We start from the raw sequence: 22945 nt of genomic DNA, 5'->3' as shown, positions 1-22945 counted from the left end.
TTCGTTTACTAGGTTCTGTTAGTTACGAAATTATATTTCATATTTAGCAGTGACTTTTCGGCGAAGTAAAATATCGTGAGATGAGAGAACCGTACATATCCCAATAAGGCCTACCTACTTATGCACTATTTTTATTCATATTCATATTTATTATTAATAATGTACCTACACATAACTACATTACAAGTCAAGTTTATAATGGGTGAAATATATCCCAGATAGTAAAATTACAGTTCTATTGACCAATTTCTACCCGATCTACCCGATTTTGTATTAAAATAACTGTTGGACTGCACAGATTAGGCAGTACATAAATGAGACTCTTCTTTCTTCTTCTTGTTTGGTACTAAGATTACAGTTGTATTGGGCAGATTCTTAACTAGTTTTAGCAGTTTTGTCAATCGCACTGTCACTTTTTAGTATCTGAGACATAAAAACAAGTGTGTTTTAAAAATAAAACTAGTGCCTGCGCTAAATCAGAGGATTGAGTTGATGAGCCGACACCACCACCAGGCTCCGTTTAGTAAGCCGTGGTAAAAAACCGGAACAAAAAGGATTCAAGTATCAGGACCTTTAGTGTCGTACTATAATCACGTGACCAGTGTTGTCAGCATAGCAAAAACCATAAATACCATAATAGCACTGGCGCGCCCTCAAATCCCACGACTCTTCTCTTTCCGCACAGACTCTACAAGTAGCAGCTGTGTGATCTAATCAGCCATCTACACACCTCCTACACACCAAGATTCTAAAAGCTGCTGCAAAGGCGGAGATGAGAACAAAACGCACGCGACGTCCCCCTATTCCAGGGGTCGGCAAACCGCAGCTCTTTGGAGGACGCGGCTCTTTGACAATTGCGGATCTTTACATCACCCACTTCGAGCAACACGGAAGGGAGGCGGCATTCGCACTATTTCCCCTCTGCCGAGGTACAAGATTAACGCGTCAATCTAATCTAGCGCGGGTAATAAAACTAGTTGCACTTGGATTTTTCACTAGACCGAGTCCAGACGCGCGCGTGAACACTGCTGCACAAAAATGCCTGTTTGCTCGGTTTTTTGTTATAAAAAGAGGTCGGGGACATCAAATTTACAAAAAGAAAGTGTTACATTTCACATGTAATATTTTTTTTTACATATCATACGTTTAATTACATTCAAACACAATTATTATATTTTAGTCTCATGTAATTGTTGGATTTATCGATTTTCCTCGCTCAGTACAAATTGCGGATCGGTCGAGCGACAAATCCGACTTCTCATCTCTCAGAATACAATAACATACTTCAACGAAAATGTGTTAGTGTGCGTGTTGTGACACTTGTCACTCGTCCGTACACAAAAAGAGATCGAGGTTTGCAAGATTTGTCTTTGACGTGTGTCATTTTCTATGTATTTGTGTCGTCATTACAGATTGGATTTTGTATCTAAGTGTGTGAGAAGTGCGACTGTGTGCACCTTTCCCCCCGCGAAAAATGGCAGAAAGATTTGTACGGTGAGATATCGCTTGGGCCCCTCCCTTCCGATGTGTCGGAAGCCGGTGTTGCTCGAAGTTCCGATGTGTCGGAAGCCGGTGTTGCTCGAAGGTCACCCATCACCACTGACAACATTTGTGTCGGTTAACTTCAAACTCGGGTAAATCCATTCGACCCTCTCAGCAAATATCTACCCTATTACCTAATTTTCTTAATACCAAAATCGCATAATCTCAGTTACCCGAGTTTTGCGGCTCTTTAAGGTTCCTTAAACTGGTGATTTGATCCGATTGAAATAAAACAATAAGCTAATAAGTTCGATCATTTATTTTATCATACATGTAAATACATACAAAATCGTCATCGCAAAGTTACAAATAAGTTACAAGTTACTTAATTGAAAGCCTCCACAACTTACTCAATGTTAGCAAGATATTTTTGGAGTCTTACGAAATGAAACTTCATCAATAGAATTTTCCTATAGGGACCGTCCGCGTTGGAGGGTCTGCCATCTTGTGGCCTGAATCGGAAACATAAACATGTGAGTACATTGCCAAAGCTAGTACTACCATCTACCGTTCTCGTGCGTTTTCTTGTGGTTCTGCCACCTTGTGGGCTACACCAGAAGCTTAAACTTCACATTTACGCGTCGCGCCAAAAACCTGACGGCTCCTGTGCTGCCCCCTATCATAGTTTATGCACGCTCCTTATAAGAGACGCCCAAAGCGCCAGGGGCACAGACCAACCCCTAGGCGGTTTTCAATGGCCTAGATACAATTCTAGCTAAACAAACTACAATTAATGGAGTTTAGTTTAGAATAGAGGCTCTCAAGAGACAGAGGCAGAGGTAATATCATCAAAATCTAACAGCTGTGCCTACGGATCTGTCCGCGTGGGATTCAGTTTGTCATATCGGGGAATGAGCGGTCAAACCCTGTAGGTTGAACAAATGGGTTTTTTCAAATTGGAATTATACTGTACCAGCGACCTGCCCCGTCTTCGCACGGGTTAACAATTTATACACCTAAACCTTCCTCAAAAATCACTCTATTGATAGGTGAAAACCGCATGAAAATCCGTTCAGTAGTTTTTGAGTTTATCGCGAACATACAAACACACAAACAGACAGACGCGGCGGGGGACTTTCTTTTATAAGGTGGAGTGAAAAAAATATCTCGACTTATCGGCTTTGCTCGAGAGACAATTCAATTAAGGTTACATTAAAATACAAAGATACCTCCAATATTTTAAATTTTACGTTAAGTTGTAGATTGAGCGTTTGTGTATATCAATGCTTATTGCACAGGCCTAAACAGAAGGAGCTGCCTCGCGAGGCATCGTGGCCGAGCGTCCGCCTCGGGTGAAGCAAGTCTTCAGAAACTAAGTTGCCTCGCACGGCAATTTCCTTCCGAAACTGCTCTTTCTGTGCGGACCCGCTTGATATAATCACGTGACAATTTAAATTGAGCATGTGTGTAAAAGAAAACTGGCGGTTCAACAAAGTATTATACCTAAGGTCAATGTGGCTAATTCCGTCATAGGGTCTATTCCGTCTTCTAGCGTTTTTCTCGACCGACGAACATTGATAATTTCGTCGAAAAGCAGCGATTGCTTTTAGTTTCAACAATCAAAAGCAAATGGGTTTTTTTCGTACGATTGAAAATAAAAGAAATATACGCTCGTGGACGGAATAGTGCCTATGACGGAATTAGCCACATTGACCTTAATTAGATTTACTTTTGTGTTTACACACCATTTGTCAAAATATAGATAGTTAAGTATACATATAATTTATTACTAAAGAATTTAGCTATTTTTTAGCCTACATGAATATAGGTACTCTTGGCAGTAGGTATGGTATTTAGCGCTTCCCTAAAAATCACGAATAACTTAAAATGTAATTTTTAGTATTGGGTTGGATATATATATATACACCGTGTTTTTATTGAATTCCGTTAACTTCGGGGTATGGTTAAGTACGTTTAAGAAAACTAAATGGCATATTTAATTTTGAAAAAAAAAAATATTTTTTTGCTTTTTTTTTCAGAAAAATTAATATTAAAAAGTAATTAAATGTAGCATATAGCGTTGTTGTAACACGGGCATTACATTTAACTAAACCAAACAATTGAAATCTGTGACATATCAATGTCAATTCGAACATCGATCGACCGAGATTTTACTTAAGTTTAGTAGCAAATGTATGAACTCATTCTAAACACTAATCAATATGTAAACCGGCCTTAAGGCAAGTGTACAAGCTTGTAGAGGCCTTATAGGAAAAAAATAAAATATTTATTATCTTCGAAATGGAGTTAATTAGAATATCGGTGTCTTTGGGAAAGTTACTTGATTTAAGCTCAGGTATGCATCCTTGAAATTAACGGAAATCAAAAAAAACACGGTGTATATATATATATATATATATATATATATATATATATATATATATATATATATATATATGTGTCTGATAATAAAAGCCTGATCATTGTCAAGAGGGCGCTGTTATTCTCATTGTACAGGGTGACAGTTCAGTTTAGTATTAAAAAAATAGTTCCAGTGAAATTCGCCAAAATGGCGCGTGATCATATTTTCCTGGTCAGGGGGCCGATTTTTGAATTTCGATCGTTCGATTTCGTCACTCAAAAATCTGTGGGAAACGGCGAAATGCTAATTTTTGAAATACGAGCGATAGAAATTGGGAATCTAGTGGTATTGAACACTCGTTTTCAATTCTATTAGTAGAATTTAAATGCCTAGTAGTGGAGATATTATTGAACGAAATACAATAAATCGAGCGGTCGAATTTAAAAAATCGGCCCCCAGGCTTTTACATAAAAATGGTGTGAAAGCCATTCTTTATCAATACAATTTAGAATAATAGAGGTATAAATGGTATTCCTATGCCTAGACGTCCCGTTCTGTAGAAAACCGCCAGTATTTCCTTTTATTCCAAATGTATGCATATTTTGCCATGAAAAATTACAAATATTAAACGTTACGTACGATGCACATTGAGTCCTATTTATACATATCTAAGGTGTTTTAAACTAGATTGCAATAATGTTATGGACAAATTATTATAAGTTGATTTTGTGCTTTCATAGATCTAGTTTTAATATCGAAATTATGACTAGAAATTATCACATCTGAAAGAATATTCGGTACATAACTTCAATAAATTAAATTAAAACAATAATTCATGCAACAAGTAATAAAATTAATTACATAAATATTCGATGTATAAATGAGATTTCATAGGAACATTATGTGTACCTAGTACTACTTTGGAAGGACTTAGGTTTTGACCCATAGCATAGTAGTTGAACAATGATAGGTACCTTTCTACCTACAAAATCATAAATATGACTTCTTATAGTCTGTATATTCAGGTATTTAAATAAAAGTAAACAAAATCTACCCTCAAATGGCTCCTGAAGCCAATTGAGGGTACATGAAAACATTATCAAAATTAAATAATGTAGGTTAAAGTCAGGTCGTTCAGTGACAGATCCAGGTGGTTTTGTATTTGGTTGGTTAACCAATGAATGTTATAACTACCCGAAAACGTACAAATTATTTGTTTACTTTTATTTAAATACCTAAAGATACAGAGTATAGACAGGAACAACTGTGCGTTAATTATCCAGAAATTCCATAATATAAATCAAAAGAGTAACCAAAATAACATTCACTTCAACGTCAACGACATGCGAAGATTTTTTATTAGTTATTACCTATAAAGTTGAATGTTACACTTCAGGCCATATGCCATTAAATATCAGAACAAGATTTCAAAATTCTCCTACGTTTACAAAATCAATTAACATTTACATAACCATGTAAATACCGGAAAAAGTTATCCAAACTCTTCGAAAGCGTCACTTATCGTATGCTGGTACGTAAATCCATCAGCGCACTAGCAGTTATGACTCCATGTCGTTGATTGACCGTCTTACCATACCCGTAGTCCATATCACCTCCTATAGTGACCGTTGAGAACGATGTGGAATTCCTCCTATGAACCATGGAGGGCTTTTTACCGCCACTTAAATATCCGGTTTCTGAAGGGCTTAGACGAGTCACTGGTTGGAAATAATCTCCATGACACATGGAGGAATCCATCCAGTTGCTTTGACTTTCGAATAACTTGGTAGCACGCAAAGGTCGTGATATAGTCTGATCGGAGCGATGCTCTTTGAGAGGACGTTCCTTGGGCTTCGGTCTGGTCTTCTGGTCTGCGGATATACTGTGTTTGAGGGTGGATTTGGTGGTCGGGTAAGATTTGGAGAGTTCTGAAGTGTCGTGGTAGCTTTTACTTGGTTTCGTTGTGTTGGGGGATAGCGGATGAGTCTTGTTGCTGAAAAAATAAATCATTCTTTAAGTGTTAAAATTCCAGCAAATCTCAATTATGTGCTGCAATTTTTTTTAAAGAGGATTTGTGGCACGGCGAGAAATACTCTTAGGTTAGTTCGTTCTATCCAATGACTACTCGAAGTAAATTATTTATGTTAGTAAAGGACACCCCAGATCTGACTAATAGATATTGTACTAATAGCTACGCGCACGCAAGTAGCGACATATACGCAAAAGAAGGCTCGGGTTTTAAAATACCTATTTAAAAGTTACCTTGAGTGTTTCTTGGCAGCGGCATGCCCGTTGCCCTTAGCCATGATGCTGTACAGCTTGTTCCTGTAATCGTCCACAGAGAGCTGCTAGTCGTCTCGGAGAGGGAGGAGCACGTCCGAGGGCAGCGTGGGTTCGTCTCGCTCTGACGTGGAACACTTACCTTGAGTGTTTCTTGGCAGCGGCATGCCCGTTGCCCTTTGCCATGATGCTGTACAGCTTGTTCCTGTAATCGTCCACAGAGAGCTGCTTGTCGTCTCGGAGAGGGAGGAGCACGTCCGAGGGCAGCGTGGGTTGGTCTCGCTCTGACGTGGAACACTTACCTTGAGTGTTTCTTGGCAGCGGCATGCCCGTTGCCCTTTGCCATGATGCTGTACAGCTTGTTCCTGTAATCGTCCACAGAGAGCTGCTTGTCGTCTCGGAGAGGGAGGAGCACGTCCGAGGGCAGCGTGGGTTCGTCTCGCTCTGACGTGGAACATTTACCTTGAGTGTTTCTTGGCAGCGGCATGCCCGTTGCCCTTAGCCATGATGCTGTACAGCTTATTCCTGTAATCGTCCACAGAGAGCTGCTTGTCGTCTCGGAGAGGGAGGAGCACGGCCGAGGGCAGCGTGGGTTCGTCTCGCTCTGACGTGGAACACTTACCTTGAGTGTTTCTTGGCAGCGGCATACCCGTTGCCCTTTGCCATGATGCTATTGATGCTGTTCAGCTTGTTCCTGTAATCGTCCACAGAGAGCTGCTTGTCGTCTCGGAGAGGGAGGAGCACGTCCGAGGGCAGCGTGGGTTTGTCTCGCTCTGACGTGGAACATTTACCTTGAGTGTTTCTTGGCAGCGGCATGCCCGTTGCCCTTAGCCATGATGCTGTACAGCTTGTTCCTGTAATCGTCCACAGAGAGCTGCTTGTCGTCTCGGAGAGGGAGGAGCATGTCCGAGGGCAGCGTGGGTTCGTCTCGCTCTGACGTGGAACACTTACCTTGAGTGTTTCTTGGCAGCGGCATGCCCATTGCCCTTAGCCATGATGCTGTACAGCTTGTTCCTGTAATCGTCCACAGAGAGCTGCTTGTCGTCTCGGAGAGGGAGGAGCACGTCCGAGGGCAGCGTGGGTTGGTCTCGCTCTGACGTGGAACACTTACCTTGAGTGTTTCTTGGCAGCGGCATGCCCGTTGCCCTTTGCCATGATGCTGTACAGCTTGTTCCTGTAATCGTCCACAGAGAGCTGCTTGTCGTCTCGGAGAGGGAGGAGCACGTCCGAGGGCAGCGTGGGTTCGTCTCGCTCTGACGTGGAACATTTACCTTGAGTGTTTCTTGGCAGCGGCATGCCCGTTGCCCTTAGCCATGATGCTGTACAGCTTATTCCTGTAATCGTCCACAGAGAGCTGCTTGTCGTCTCGGAGAGGGAGGAGCACGGCCGAGGGCAGCGTGGGTTCGTCTCGCTCTGACGTGGAACACTTACCTTGAGTGTTTCTTGGCAGCGGCATACCCGTTGCCCTTTGCCATGATGCTATTGATGCTGTTCAGCTTGTTCCTGTAATCGTCCACAGAGAGCTGCTTGTCGTCTCGGAGAGGGAGGAGCACGTCCGAGGGCAGCGTGGGTTTGTCTCGCTCTGACGTGGAACATTTACCTTGAGTGTTTCTTGGCAGCGGCATGCCCGTTGCCCTTAGCCATGATGCTGTACAGCTTGTTCCTGTAATCGTCCACAGAGAGCTGCTTGTCGTCTCGGAGAGGGAGGAGCACGGCCGAGGGCAGCGTGGGTTCGTCTCGCTCTGACGTGGAACACTTACCTTGAGTGTTTCTTGGCAGCGGCATGCCCGTTGCCCTTAGCCATGATGCTGTACAGCTTGTTCCTGTAATCGTCCACAGAGAGCTGCTTGTCGTCTCGGAGAGGGAGGAGCACGTCCGAAGGCAGCGTGGGTTCGTCTCGCTCGCGATGGAATCTGATACGGAATCCAGTTATGTAGATACAGTTTTGGAGGAATTCATAGGAGTTTCAGAACATTAAGTAATATAGCAGCATTTCCCATTGGTGGGTCACGAGCGAATATTGAGTGGGCCCTGAAACTACGAGGAAGTCTGAGGGTCACCAATACTTTATACCCCCTTTTTATGGCGGGCCCCAAAAATGGCAGTTTTTGTTAGGTGGAGCCCAGTCAACTTTGGGAACCCCTGCATATAACAGGATAACAGTGCATATGTCGTAGGCCGATCGTACGTTCAGGCAGATCGTAATGTTCCTGTGTAATGTTTTGACGATAGTCACATCAAACCAATATATAGGTAGGATAGGTTCATTAGGTTGCTTCAGATGCCTGAAGGGCAAACTGCCCAGAAATAGGAGCCCCGCGTAGCGGGGCTCCGTCGACTCAGGGAACGACTCAAAGATTTTCACGTTTCACGATATGCCTGATCTTACGATCGGCCGCCGACACATATGCAGTGAAAGCATAAGCCAGTATATTTTATAAATGTTTCAATTCGAGCTAGCCATTGACGTATATATCTAAAGGACTGGCCACTACGGGCACTAATAATGGTACTAGTTCAGCGGTGTCACTCACGAATTCCAGCCAATCGTGCAGTCTAACGCAACTAGATGCGAACTCGTCAACAAATCGCGCGCGTGATGCGAACTCATCAACCAATCGCGTTGTAGCGGTGTCACACCGCTGTACTGGCCCCTGTCATGCCTCATTATTATTGCCCGTAAGGCCAGTCCCTAGATATCTATCAATGTCAATGGACCATCAAGAAAATCCTGCCATTCTCGACAAAGTTAAGCAATCTATGGATTCCACCCATTCATACCCCTGGCTGGTATTTTTCAGCATTACCTTTTCCCAGCGGTATCTCGAACTAATATAACTTACTTGGCAACGTATTCGTGGTCCAAAGCCTTCTCCGCGCTCAGTCTCTTCGTCGGATTGAACAGCAAGAGCCTCTGCACCATGTCGGCCGCGTCTTTGGGAGCGCAGGAGAGTAGGTTGGTGAGCGTGGGGCCGCTGCTGCTGGAGGCTTGCTCGCGGATGAGGGCGGAGCCGTAGCCGTTGCAAATGGAAGCGATATCTGGATAAAATATATATTAAAGGAAAAAATGGAAAAATTTACGCTTTCGGCAGGACTTGAACCCGCTTGTAGTATCGCTCGCAGACGTATTCTGCTTGTTAAAAAAATAATATCTGGATAGTTAGTCAATCAATAGGGAATATTACGCAAAACTCTGCGTAGAGGGCATCACTAGGTCAATCACATGGCCTACCGTGAAACACGACAATCGAAAGTTCGGTTTCTGCCTCTCTATCACTCTTGCCTATTTAATCGATAGAGAGGCAGATAAAGAAATTTCGATTTTCGCGTTTATCGGTAGGCCACCTGTAAACAAACCGCCTTAGTGCATCAATGTCATCGTGAAAACTTGACAAAAAAATGTTTAAGGCCTACTATTTATAACCCATATAACCATTCCAGTCGCAGAATCACAAAGTGGTAACTAAATGTCAGATGTGTCGTAACAGAGTCCACACAATGTGTCTAGAATTGTTTCGAAACAAAGTGTCGTCGCCGTGTCTACACTTTTCCGTAACAAGGTGTCGACACATTTGTGTGCACTTTGCGTGCGGTTTGCGACTAAATCTGACAGCAAATTTGTGACAGCAAATGTCAATATAAAATACCTCTTGAAAACCAAGGTTTGTCAAACTACTATTAGTGTCTCGTGTGCTCGTAATTCTAGTAAGTCATCATGGGCAATGCAAATGATAATAATCGACCGAAACCATATAAACACCCAACACCCGTCAACCTTTTACAGAAAAGTTTTTAAAGAAATTCAATAAGCTACTTAGGTCAGGCAACGAATGCTCTAAAAGTTGTAGAGGGAAATGCTCGGAACACAATTTTTGACTCCGTAACTCGGTTTGACAAGTTAGGAGGTGAACATATCAAAAGTCCCCGGCCGTAGCCCTTGAGCGGGGGGAGAGAGGGGGCTTTGAAGGTCCCATTTTCCCGTTTTTCGATTATATCTCGGAAACTATGCATCTCAGCGACATGGCCACTTATACAAAATGAAAGTTAATTTAATTTGTTACAAGTTTATTCAGTCAATTTTTTCGATATGTTGAATAGTTTTTGAGATATCCACTCTTGAAAGTTTATTTAGGGCTCTCAATTTTATCTTGATATATCTATATCAGTGAAGGTGCTAGGCCGTGTTTGGTATCGTTTTCGTATAAATCTGGGGTGCTGAATCCATTTAAGATATCACATTGACACCATTCCACAAAATAAAAATAAATCTTTTTAGGGTTCCGTACCTCAAAAGGAAAAAACGGAACCCTTATAGGATCACTCGTGCGTCTGTAATGTATGTCCGTCTGAATACACAAAATAGTTCTTTACCTATAGACGACAGGAAAACCTATTAGAAATGTGCAGTCAAGCGCGAGTCGGACTTAATGTACGGAACCCTTAATACGCGAGTCCGACTCGCACTTGGCCGGTTTTTTGAAACTCTTCTTGACGCTTAACCGCTGAACCGATTTCGTTGAAATTTGGTATAGAAATAGTTTGCGTCCCGGAACAGGACATAGGATAGATCTTATAACCAAAATCATCTTTTGAAGGTGTGAAAAGTGGCGTGGAAATTTGTACGGGAAATCAATAACCGCTGAACCGATTTATATGAAATTTGGGATGGTCTACATCTTTGATTTAGTTAAAAATGATGAAAAAACATGACTTCAAACCTAAACTTAAACAGTATTAACTTCAAGAAGTCAATTCTGAACTCCCCCCTACACCTCATTTCACACCTTTAAAGGATGATTTTTGAGATAACTTATTATATCCTGTCTCGGGACTCAAAATATATGTGTACCAAATTTAAATTAAAACTGTTCAGCAGTTTAAGCGTGAAGAGGAGTTTAAAAGAAAGTATTTTAATAAGTTTATATGTTTTTACTTCGGAATGGTGTCAATGTGATACCTTAACTAAATTTGGTACTGCGAATTTATACGAAAACGATACCAATGAACATGGCCTCGTAGCTTTACTGTTGTAGAAGTCAAAATAAAATTGAGAGCCCTAAATTCTTATTACTTGGCCAAACTTGTGTAGAAGGAAAAGGTAAAATAAAAGTCTTCGGCAGGAATATAAGACACAAATATATTTTTTTTTGCGTTACTATTTCATTCATCAAATATGAACATACCTTGATTATACTATTCTAGTGAGATCCTCATAGATAAACAAAAACATTTACTTAAAAAATTACAAGGTCGAAATGTCACGGAACTTGTGAGAGTAATATGTGAAAAATAAAAACTTTTATGACAAAAAAAATCTGGACACAATTTAAGAATCACCCAATTGCGTCGAGGAATCATCTGTATTTTTGCTTGTTTCATTACCTCCTCGCTTCTTTTTTGTCCTTTGTATTCTGTAGCAATTTGTTAGATCTGAAAATAAAGATAACTTGCGTCGTCACGGATGTCGATTTATAGGTTTTAGGGAGTGCAGAATTCGAAAACGATGATCATTTTATAATCCAAGATGGCGGCTACGTATTTTGTCATAAAAGTGGAATCCAAAATGGTTATCATTTTCTAAATCTGCGCCCCCCAAAACCTATAAAACGACACCCATGACGACTTTTATGACATAGTGCATGGCCGCCATTTTGGATTTCAAAATGGTCATCATTTTCGAAATCTGCGCCCCCTAAAACCTATAAAACGACATCCATGACGACTTTTATGACATAGTGCATGGCCGCCATCTTGGAATCCAAAATGGTCATCATTTTCGAAATCTGCGCCCCCTAAAACCTATAAAACGACACCCATGACGACTTTTATGGCATAGTGCATGGCCGCCATTTTGGATTTCAAAATGGTCATCATTTTCTAAATCGGGGCCCCCTAAAACCTATAAAACGACATCCATGACGACTTTTATGACATAGTGCATGGCCGCCATCTTGGAATCCAAAATGGTCATCATTTTCGAAATCGGGGCCCCCTAAAACCTATAAAACGACACCCATCTCGACTTTTATGACAAAGTGTTTTGCTACCATCTGCATGCAAGACATTTCTATTATTTTTACGTACAAAAATGGCCCCCTGTCAACTTTCAATCGAGATTTAATCGATAATTTATTCGATTAATATTCAGATTAATTCAATTTCAATCTATGTTAGGTCGACTAAACTAATCGCGATTAAAATTTGAGAATTAACTTTTTTTATTCCATTAATTAGTCGAATAAACAGTTAATCGATTAATGCCCATCTCTGACCACGGAATTTTTACACTTTGAGAATATCTGAAAACAAATCAACACAAGGAGCCATTTTGCAAATCCAGTAACATACCAGTAACTTTGTTATTACTTTTGACAGCGCGTGTCATGTGTCAACACAGAGTCGACACAAAGTCGAAACATTGCAACTACTTTGTGACTGCAATATTTCTCAGCCTTAAACCATATTTATACACCATAATTAACAAGTTTCGTAGTATGTAAAGCGTTATTTCTGTTATTTAAGTATAGTATACGCATCGAAGTACTAAAAATGCTTCAAATAATATAGTTATGAACACAGGCACTGAGAAGTAAACAATTTCATTTCCGGCTAAACTAAAACAATGTGGTGGCGCGTTGATTATATTACACTTAGTTTATCAAATCACTCGAGCAGTTTAATTCCCCATAATAATTTAAGTCCTATTGTAATATAAATGCAAACAATATATAATTACGTCTTGTAATCCGTTTTAGAGATGGCGTATTAATGTCACTTATTTTTATTTAAGTATTTTTCTATCTGACACTTTCCATTTGACAGGAACAAAATGAACGAATGAAATTTTGGCATAAAGTAGTCGCAAACCCGAAACAATGTGTGCACACGGCGACCACACTTTATGTCACTTTGTGTCATGTGTCGACCCTTCCCCATTTCTGGTAACTGTGTCGACACGGCGACGACTCTGCGACTGGAATTGTGACCGAAACAGACGGTGTCGACACAAGATGTGTCAACACCGCGTCGTAACGGCGACTGGAAATGGTTGTATGGGAAGTTACTCTATGGTTTACTAAACAAATTAGTGCTGCACTCTGGCGGCAGAACATTGCAGTAATACTCCCTAGTGATCAAAAGAAACAACAATATAATTAAACTATAATTATAAACAACGACAGACAGCGGGCCGAGCGGGCGGTCGTTAAGAAGAGATCTCTTTCAAGCAATCTATCACTTTCTTTTGTAAAGGCTTCAAGGGACAGTCAGTATCAAAAGTAGCGAATCAGACTACGCGCCAAGAGTATCTACCACTGCAGGTTACCTTCTTGTGAAGGCCGTGGCAGGGCCGCCATGATACGCTCCACCTGGTTGACGGTGGACGTGCCCGGGAACAATGCGTGGCCTGTCAGCATCTCCCCGAGGATACAGCCGAGGGACCACATGTCGATGCCTTTGGTGTAGCTGTAAACATATTAAATAAGTATCTACCACTGTAGGTTACCTTCTGGTGAAGGCCGTGGCAGGGCCGCCATGATACGCTCCACCTGGTTGACGGTGGACGTGCCCGGGAACAATGCGTGGCCTGTCAGCATCTCCCCGAGGATACAGCCGAGGGACCACATGTCGATGCCTTTGGTGTAGCTGTAAACATATTAAATAAGTATCTACCACTGTAGGTTACCTTCTGGTGAAGGCCGTGGCAGGGCCGCCATGATACGCTCCACCTGGTTGACGGTGGACGTGCCCGGGAACAATGCGTGGCCTGTCAGCATCTCCCCGAGGATACAGCCGAGGGACCACATGTCGATGCCTTTGGTGTAACTGTAAACATTACATTACATACAAAGTCATTAACACATTCAGTGCCGAAACCCCGACTATCGGGTATTTTATGATTTCGTTCCCAGGCCGGACGACCCGATAGTTGGGATCGTAGTACTACAGCTTTATATGATGAAATTGTTGTGGCCTGGCGCGGATGTCTTGTTTGGCTGGGTGGCAATGAATGTGTTAAATGTCTTTCACATGCCAATATCAGAGTGGCGAAAGCCAATGAAAACTTTATGTGAAATCATTAAGGTCACATTTATATCGTTCGCTATTGCATATTACATTTTTATAAGCGTTTTTGGCGCTGTGGCCTGACGACTTTTAGACACTCTTGGCTTCCAAAGGAATGAAAGAGTTAGAGTTAGATACTGACAAACTTTTGCTACTAAGTCAAAGGCCAACACCATTTAAATGGTTTCAGGTGTCCCATACGCTGTGGTGGATGCTTAAAAACGTCAGGAGAGCCGCACATTCGTTTTCTAACGTCGTGTTACAATAAAAAAAACCGAACAAGTGCGAGTCGGACTCGCGTTCCAAGGGTTCCGTACACTATCCAATTTTTAACAATGTGTTTTTAGGGTTCCGTACCTCAAAAGGAAAAAAACGGAACCCTTATAGGATCACTCGTGCGTCTGTCTGTCTGTCTGTCCGTCTGTCACAGCCTATTTTCTCGGAAACTACTGGACCAATTAAGTTTAAATTTGGTATAGATATATATGTAAATTATTAAAATTAGTGACCCAAAGAGATGGACATGTTTTTTTTATAATTTTAAAATACATAGGTTCGAAGTTATTTAAGAAAACAGCCAAAAAATGAGCATTCCCCCCCCCCCCCCCCCCCCCTCTTTATCTCCGAAACTACTGGGTCTAATATTTTGAAAAAAATACGCAAAATAGTTCTTTACCTATAGATGACAGGAAAACCTATTAGAAATGTGCAGTCAAGCGTGAGTCGGACTTATGTACGGAACCCTAGAAACGCGAGTCCGACTCGCACTTGGCCGGTTTTTTTATATGTGAAACGGATCAAAAACTAAGTAATTAGTCCGACTCACGCTTGACTGCACATTTCTAACAGGTTTTGCTGTTATCTATAGTGAAATAACTATTTTGTATATTTTTTTCAATTTTAGACCCAGTACTTTCGGAGATAAAGGGGGGGGAGGGGGGTCGCAAGACGATATCGTTTAAAAAACATTATTTTTTAATTCTCTCATTTACCCCCAAAAGTCTTTGGATCACGAATTTACATATGTGTACCAAATTGCAACTTAATGGGTCCAGTACTTTTGGAGAAAATGGGCAGTGACAGACGGACAGACAGACAGACGCACGAGTGATGCTATAAGGGTTCCGTTTTTTCCTTTTGAGGTACGGAACCATAACAACGAAGCTCTATACATTCTACACTCACTTCCGGCTAGCTATAAGTATCTCAGGCGCCCTGTACCAGCGCGTAGCTACGTAGTCGGTCAGACAGGGGTCTGCGCTCTCGCCACCCGAGTACAGGCTCGATACTGAGCGCGCCAGCCCGAAGTCTGCTAGTTTGACTCTGCGAAAAAAATAAGTCGGGTCTTAGGTCGAACACAAGACACGAATAAATACTGTAATTTTATATCTAATCAATAACTGTAGACTGACTGATAATTTGCCTCGCGAGGCAGGGCGCGGTTTCTGCGAGGCGGCTGATTTATTAGTCGGCCTTCACAATGGATAAAGATCCACACGTCGCTCCAGTTTGCGAGCGGGACGTGAAAGTCTTGAGAATTGGACCGTAACTCAAAAATCTAAATTTCGTTATCTGCAATAGAGATGCTCGAATATGCAAGAGTGATAGAGAGGCAGATACAAAAATATCGAATTTCTTTCACGGTAGGCCCTCTGGTACCGTTTGTTGGGGTTGCCCTGTGTATGCTTCTCGTACGTGTACGTACTGTACCATCGCCCATACTGTTAAGTATCAATGTGCACCTTAATTCATGGATATAAGGTTCACCGATAGTCAGTTAAAAGTGTTAATCTTAGTAGACCGAACGCAGCTAATTTCTGCGTTTCAGACGGCCTACCGCGAACCACGTTCGAAGTCTTGCCTCTCTGTCGCACTTGTAAATTCGTACGTAAGTGTAACAAGGAGGGAACACGTCGAACGTGGTTCGCGGTAGGCCCTCAGCTTGGGCAAAAATGCTTTCGTATGCCCCAATGCCCCTATGTTCTCAACTACAGATACCATTTCTCAACCGATTCTCGTGAGCAGGTTCGGCTCACGAGAGCCCAGAGTTACCTAGATAAAAAAAACAATGGGTTGCACTCCGGGAGTGCCGGCAGAAGTGAAAACTCAACGACATTGTAACTCAAAATATTAATAACAGCGCCATCTAGTGCCAAATGTCTGCAGCACTGTGTATAATTGAGGCTAACGCCATCTAGCGTTATTTCGTCGCATTACCGGAAACCCCTAAGCACATCACTGTGAGTACTACAGTTATATATTAATACCAGTTTGAGGGAAATTCACTAGATGGCATTTAAATAAAAAAACAATGGCATTGTCCGTCACACATAACGTCACGCAAGCGCCCTGCGCCGCCTAAACGAAACAGCAGGCTCAGGCATACATTTTCGCCGCGCGGTAGAAAGAGAGGGTTACGCCTTACGTCTTACGCTGTCTCGAGTTTAACATTTTTTCCCCACCTCAAAAAGTAGCACAGCGCCGCTAAAGAAGTTTTCACTTCAAAATTTTGTGTCGTTTTGTTTATTGGGAAAAGTTCAATCAAAATGGCGGTAATTGTCATAAAGGACTTAAGCGCCAGTAGGGTCTATGGCACATAAGACCATTGTGAGTTTGCTGTGATAATGACTCAACGAAGTATTTAAATTTTTTTTTTTAAAGTTGTTGCAAGATCTACAGCTCACTGAGCCACTCGTATATGACTTGACTCACCTACAAGCGCTGTCAATAAGCACGTTGCTGGGTTTCTGGTCCCTGTGTATGACGTTCCCTGAGTGTATGTACTTGGTCGCCTTCAACATCTGGTACATAATGTACCGTTTGTGTATGTCCTTGAGTATATTGCCTCGTTTTATCACGTTGTGGAGATCCGTTTCCATGTATTCGAAGCCGAGGTAAATGTCACGGTTGTTTAGAGCTCTGAAAATATTATTTTTAATGAATCGACTTGGAAAAATACTCTTTTCCGAAAAATAATGTTCTTTCATATCTATACACTTGCAATATCAAGCGTAAATGTTATCTTGATATTTGGGCGACTGGGCCACTGTTTCCGTTGAGCCACTGTTCTCGCCTTGACCCGAGCATTGTGGAGAACCCCTGCAATTCCTTGTGTACTATCTTAAAAATTAACACCAACCTGTGTATACTATGTAGTTTCACAATATTGGGGTGATTCCTAAATGACTGTAAAAAAATAATTTCTCTAAAAGTCCTTTGGGCATCCGTCTGGTTGCGAAAGGCATCGAAAATCTTCTTGATTGCCACCACATCCTTACTTTTTTTATCTATGGCTTTCCATACTATACCATACGCGCCTTTGCCAAGTCTTTTTTTTATTTCAAACCTCTTTAGTATATGCTCGTCTATTTCAGACATGTTTTTATCTGGACTCTTCTTTTGCACCGGTTTTTGTATAGTGCCATCCTTTTTCTTGTCATCTTTTTTTTTAATTTGCGTTTGGTTCATTGGGATGTAATTTGTAAAGTTTGTAAATTCTGCTACGTTTGTACTGCGAGTTTCTGATCTATAATCGAAATGGAATGTGAACGTCTGGTTAAAGTTACGATTTGGCGATTGTGCAAGACAGGCATAAAATATTCAAATTGGTTTGACGATATCCTAATTTGCATATGGAAAGCACGAGGACCATCAATTTATGTTTATTGATCACAATACACTAAGCAACCGGAAAGGATCGATAAAATTTTCGCCGATCTAAATTTGTAATTCGAAAATGTAACGGATAACAATTCAGAATACTTACAAGATAAAGCTTCTTAATTTACTTTACGCATCTTATCTCACACTTTCACAATAAAACTTGGTTTTTACTAGATACGTAAATAATAGTGAATTTTTGGTTTGAAATTCTGGCAGCCGAGTTTCATTTGTTTACGGCGCCCAAACAACTGTGTGTTACCATGGCAACCAGTTGTCAACTAACGCTAGTAATGAGGTAAATTATGTGTAATCGATAATTTCCCACAATCGAAATCGATTGTACCATGATTAATTGACGTGTTTTATGTCAAGAGTATTGTTATGTTATTTGTTCGGAATTAGGACACGAAAGGTCGCATATTTGGACGATGACCTTCGTGCTGTACAAAGTTTTCTTGGCAATCAACTCTAGCAAGGTACATTAATATCGGAATTGCGAAATATTTATCATCCTTGCCTAGAACTTTAGCGTTTTAGGTAAACACATAATATATTTGAATAAGAGTAAACATTATATTTCCCTTTTATAATACTGTTACAGTGTTTTAATGCTTTTTATATTTAGTATAGTCTCATTTATATTTTAATGTGAATATAAGAAGCTGAATTTCTTATTTTATGACCTACAATTTTAGTTTTGTACTAAGCAAAGCTGTCTGACAACTAAGTATATTGCAATTTGAAATACAAGAAAAAATTGAAAATTTCACTGCCTCAGATCATGCCAACGGAACTAGAGCGCAATTTGCGAACTTCGATTTTCGCGGTTATAGCCCAGTTATAAAATTTGAGTTTAAGGACTCGTAAATGTTTAACAATATCAATAAATATAAACAACATATAATGAGTGAATGTATATTTATTAGTAAACGTTTACTTACAAGAATATGTACTTATAATTAGGTATTTGTCGTTGAATACTTTATGTTAATTGAGTATCTACTATAAAAGTTTTTGTCTTAAGACTGTGTTGTATTGCACTATGCACTATAACAGACATATAAAATTATTAACTACATAAACAAAGCAAACACCAAAACACAACTGATAAAACTTAACAAAACAAGTTGTAAAATATAAATGTAACTACCTACAATAATTAATATAAACAATATCGTTTGAACTAAACCCCAATCTGTCTGCGTAACTTATGGTATCTATTTAATTGTAGTTTGACTGCTACATAATGCTTCATTATATATAGTTACATACACTGCTTTATCTACACACATTTTATGAGCTTTCTATGATGTGTTCAGGGACCGTATGTTACAACTATCATTGCGGCATTGATCACACTGTTTGTCAAAATGTCATCTCGACTGATATTAGAATTGAGGTCAAATCAAATTCCATTTAATTTCAGAGACGTTAGAAACTTGAATATGTGATATGTGTGTCGATAAAGCTATTTTAAGTTATTGTATACTTAACTTTAATATGTAAGTAGTTCTTTTTTTTTCGTTTTGGTGGGAGCACCGTGCCCCCAGATTTGAGCTACACTAAAACGCTAAAAATGTATAAATATAAAAAATGTATAACCTCTGTGTAAAAAAACATATACTAAGCTGCTAACAATAATAAACTCGTGTCGCAATGTTTTCAAATGACTAGGTGAATTCTATTTACAAACTACAAAGTAAAAAAACACAATTCGTAGTTAGGTAGGTATCTAACGCACGCATTGGCACGAAATATGAATGCAATTTAAGACCAGTCTATTTTTCACCTCTAGTTTAATATACAATGAATGGCTTGTGGCTCTGGCTAGCAATGTGCAAGCTATCATTATAATTTATAGCTTTGAGAACTAATTACCTACCCCTACCCCTTAAGATAAAGTAAGCCACATTAACTTAAGACCCTAATATTAAGTCACAATACCAATCACTGGACCGATTACCTTTCAAATCCATTGTCTTAAATCTCATCATCATCATCGCATTGTCTTAAATACCGACCTTAAAAACTTGTTCAAATATTAATTTACATGGAATATAATGCAGGTACCTATTATTAGACAAAAGACGAGCTGAGATGTTCCATTTTGGAATTATGCTATCGTAACCTGCTTCCTAATAATATCACAAACATATTATTGTACCTACTCTGAGAAATTCCAGTTCAGATTACAAATAGGAATGTGATACAATTTTCTGGGCTTAAGTACCTTATATTCTTACTAGAGAAACCTTTCAGATCTTTTGAGAAATTTATATACCTACTTCAGGGAATAATATCCAAAGTCAAATTCAAATATTAGTCGCAAAATCCTTAAATTTGCGTTTAGTTAAAGTTGTCCATATATAGATATATTACAAGTTTTTATCATGAATATAACATTCAACGATTATTTTCTATAAATGGTATAGTTTTGAAATGGTTTCGCTCATGAAAGTAATTAGCTACGTAATTTTTCCTAAACACGGGTATTGATTTAATTTTAAACGCTTTTTGAACTACAAAGCTAAAGGCACATGCCTGAACATTGAGATTGTTGATGAACAGTTTACAGAAGTGGCGGATGGATTCGTTTTTTCTCCTCCTCGTCCTCGCGCCCTATGTCGATGGAAGAAGGAGATGGAAGACCGCACGGCCACTCTAGGGATTCTGCTTCATGGGTCATGATGTGTTCAGCTTCCACTGTGATAGAAAACATAAAAATAATGTTTACACATTTTACCCTCTAAAGGGATGATTCCCGGGATAAAAAATATGTTATAACATTATCCAGGTTATAATGGAATTAAAAAAAATCTTTATAATTACTCAAAGTAAATTTGTTCATATATTTGCAAATTATTAAAAAGGTTATCAAAAAGTAATTGAGTAATTTAATTACCAATTCATGTAATTGCATATGCAAATTATTCAGCAAATTGAATTACATGTTATTAAATGACAGCCAATTTAATTACATGTAATTCAATTAGTAATTAAATCACACAAGTAATTAATTATGCCAAACACTGCCACATAAAAAAACACTCTCAAATATAAAAAAATATTTCTAAACCCATTGCGTCCGAGAAAATCCGTAATACCCAAAAAATTGAGTAGGTACTTCTTGGATTGTACTTGAAAATGTAATTAGTTTATGTTTAGTATTTTTAGACTCAGCGGATTTAAGTATAAACAAACATATCAAATGAAATTCAAACAGTTAATATTTTCAATGGCTTGGTGAAACTATTCCAAAGAAAACACTATCAAATGTAGTCCAACCTGTCCAACTTCAAATGAACCACTACGTAAACTATAATTACATTAGTAGGTAGAGTTAGACCAAGAAAAGTCTGCAGCGAGTTTGATAGCCCACGCAGTGCAAGTGTTATTTATCTAAGAGATATTACATCACTGACCCTGAGGTTCGTGTTACTTAATTTGAACTATAATATTAATAACACGTAACATAATATTCTTTGATTTAGCTGTGACAGTCTTAAATTTAATTTCATAAATAATTAAATAAATAAAAATAAAATTCATTTCTTTCGGACCATAGAATCCATAGGTAGAATAGAATATAGAATTATGTTTTATATCAAAACTGAACCCAATAACTTTGTGAGATAACAAGGCAAATGTTTTATTTATACTAATTGCTGAGTCATTGTAAATGCTAATTATTCAAATAAATAAATAGGATAGCTCAGTAAATCAGGGAAGGTAACTTTGATATAACAATAAAACATATAACAAGATAGATCGTCGACGAAATAGCCCCTATGACGGAATTAGCCACATAGACCTTAGAAACATGTGCACAATAAAAACAATAGTTTCAATGTTTTAGATAAATAAAAAAGACCTAATTCTAATAATACATTGTTTTAGGTTACAAAGGAAAGCTACTTACTTCTAATCCTATGGACTTTGTTTCCATAGGCAAGGTCCCAATAATAAAGGGTCACAAATGTTAAGGGTATTAGTGGCATCAGTAGGTAGGGCCTCTTTGTCCTCCTGAAACTGTTTGGGACGTAAATATGATTGAGGAATTGGAAAAAATGAATGTAATTGGAAAAATGAAAGGTAAATGTATTTATTAATCACTAGGTATGACATCACTGGAGGTAAAACATTTTTCCTACCCGTAATGTTATTATGAATTAGATATATATGTATTTTAATATTGATAGAAAAAACCATATATAAGACAAATAATGAAACATGCACATGAGCAGTAGAAGTATTAGTAAAATGTTAAGGAATTACATTATCGAATACCTCCTTAGTCTGCAAAAAAATTGAATTATAAATCAGTATATTTTTTTACTTATTAAGTATCTAGTTAGAATAGTTAGATAAACGTAAATCAACTATATATGCACACAGCCTACTCAACGTTGGTAAATTTTAAAATAGGTACATACCCTGTGAATAAGCCAGTGGCAGCAGTAATGTAAAAAGTTGTCATCCAAAGACAGGTATCTCTATTTTTAGCAATTTGCAACGCCATTTGTCGCTCTTGCATTTGATATTGTAATTGAATCTGTCTTTCCATCTGAAAATTGTAAGTCGCATAATTTGTCATTAGGTCATTACCAAAAAATACCGTATGTATGTACCGTACCGTATGTATGTAATACCTTATGATTTGGCCTAGATTATGCAAAATAAACAAAATCATAAAACTGACCTTGATTTTATTAATTGTCTGAATAAATTCTTGATTCTTTTTAAAATTTTCTTCCATGTTTACTGTAAAATTATTCCCCATTCTGGCAACGGTGAACTTAATTTATTTTAATAGTTAATTAATAAAACAAGATACGACGCAACGCCCTACTTTTACGATCACTACTGACACTGAATCTTATCAGCTGATTGTTGTCAAAACAAGCGCGTCGGTATTGATTCCCTTTCGTCTCGTTAGTTTTACTGTTAGAGTTAAAATGACAATTAACGACTTATCTATATCAAAAATTTAAATAAATGAAACAATTGAATTCGTCACAAATATTGACTTTATAAAACTAAATTACCCATTTTATCGATTTAGACTTCAACCATCCAACGTTTGGTAGCAACACT

General features: G+C 39.1%; 2 protein-coding genes across 3 annotated transcripts; both read right to left on the bottom strand.

Annotated features, from left to right (window-relative positions):
* Positions 1–1788: 1788 nt before the first annotated feature.
* LOC134800842 (extracellular signal-regulated kinase 2) lies at positions 1789–18200 on the bottom strand. Its single transcript, XM_063773399.1, has 8 exons — positions 17955–18200; positions 17328–17714; positions 16901–17107; positions 15374–15511; positions 13809–13948; positions 8968–9163; positions 7885–8037; positions 1789–5837 (listed from the first exon to the last, which is right to left on the bottom strand). Exons 2-8 carry the CDS (start codon positions 17654–17656, stop codon positions 5363–5365), a joined length of 1638 nt encoding a protein of 545 aa, XP_063629469.1. The 5' UTR covers positions 17657–17714; positions 17955–18200; the 3' UTR covers positions 1789–5362.
* Positions 18201–18754: 554 nt separating this feature from the next.
* On the bottom strand, positions 18755–22736 carry LOC134800473 (plasminogen receptor (KT)). 2 transcript variants are annotated; one of them, XM_063772938.1, is made up of 5 exons: positions 22551–22736; positions 22285–22415; positions 22127–22147; positions 21771–21880; positions 18755–20554 (listed from the first exon to the last, which is right to left on the bottom strand). In XM_063772938.1, the coding sequence occupies exons 1-5, from the start codon at positions 22629–22631 to the stop codon at positions 20421–20423; spliced, it is 477 nt and encodes a 158-aa protein (XP_063629008.1). In that variant the 5' UTR covers positions 22632–22736; the 3' UTR covers positions 18755–20420. The 2 variants fall into 2 exon arrangements, with proteins under 2 accessions (XP_063629008.1, XP_063629009.1); XM_063772939.1 differs by lacking the exon at positions 22127–22147 and having other exon boundaries at positions 22551–22735.
* Positions 22737–22945: the final 209 nt, after the last annotated feature.

This window comes from Cydia splendana, chromosome 20 (assembly GCF_910591565.1).
Source record: "Cydia splendana chromosome 20, ilCydSple1.2, whole genome shotgun sequence".
NCBI lineage: Eukaryota > Metazoa > Arthropoda > Insecta > Lepidoptera > Tortricidae > Cydia > Cydia splendana.
Note: the sequence above shows the minus strand (reverse complement) of the source record. Positions and strands in the feature narration are given on the sequence as shown.

Bases quoted from the DNA above. Each gene is read 5' to 3' on its own strand.
- LOC134800842 (XM_063773399.1), bottom strand. From the start codon at position 17,656: ATGAACCAAACGCAAATTAAAAAAAAAGATGACAAGAAAAAGGATGGC. The intron at 9,164-13,808 runs GTAACCTACAGT...TATTTTATCCAG, and splicing joins GCCACGGCCTTCACCAGAAG to ATATCGCTTCCATTTGCAAC. The intron at 8,038-8,967 runs GTAAGTTATATT...ATTCCGTATCAG, and splicing joins GACCACGAATACGTTGCCAA to ATTCCATCGCGAGCGAGACG.
- LOC134800473 (XM_063772938.1), bottom strand. From the start codon at position 22,631: ATGGGGAATAATTTTACAGTAAACATGGAAGAAAATTTTAAAAAGAAT. The intron at 21,881-22,126 runs GTAATTCCTTAA...CGTCCCAAACAG, and splicing joins CTAAGGAGGTATTCGATAAT to TTTCAGGAGGACAAAGAGGC. The intron at 20,555-21,770 runs GTAAGTAGCTTT...TTTCTATCACAG, and splicing joins CAAAGTCCATAGGATTAGAA to TGGAAGCTGAACACATCATG.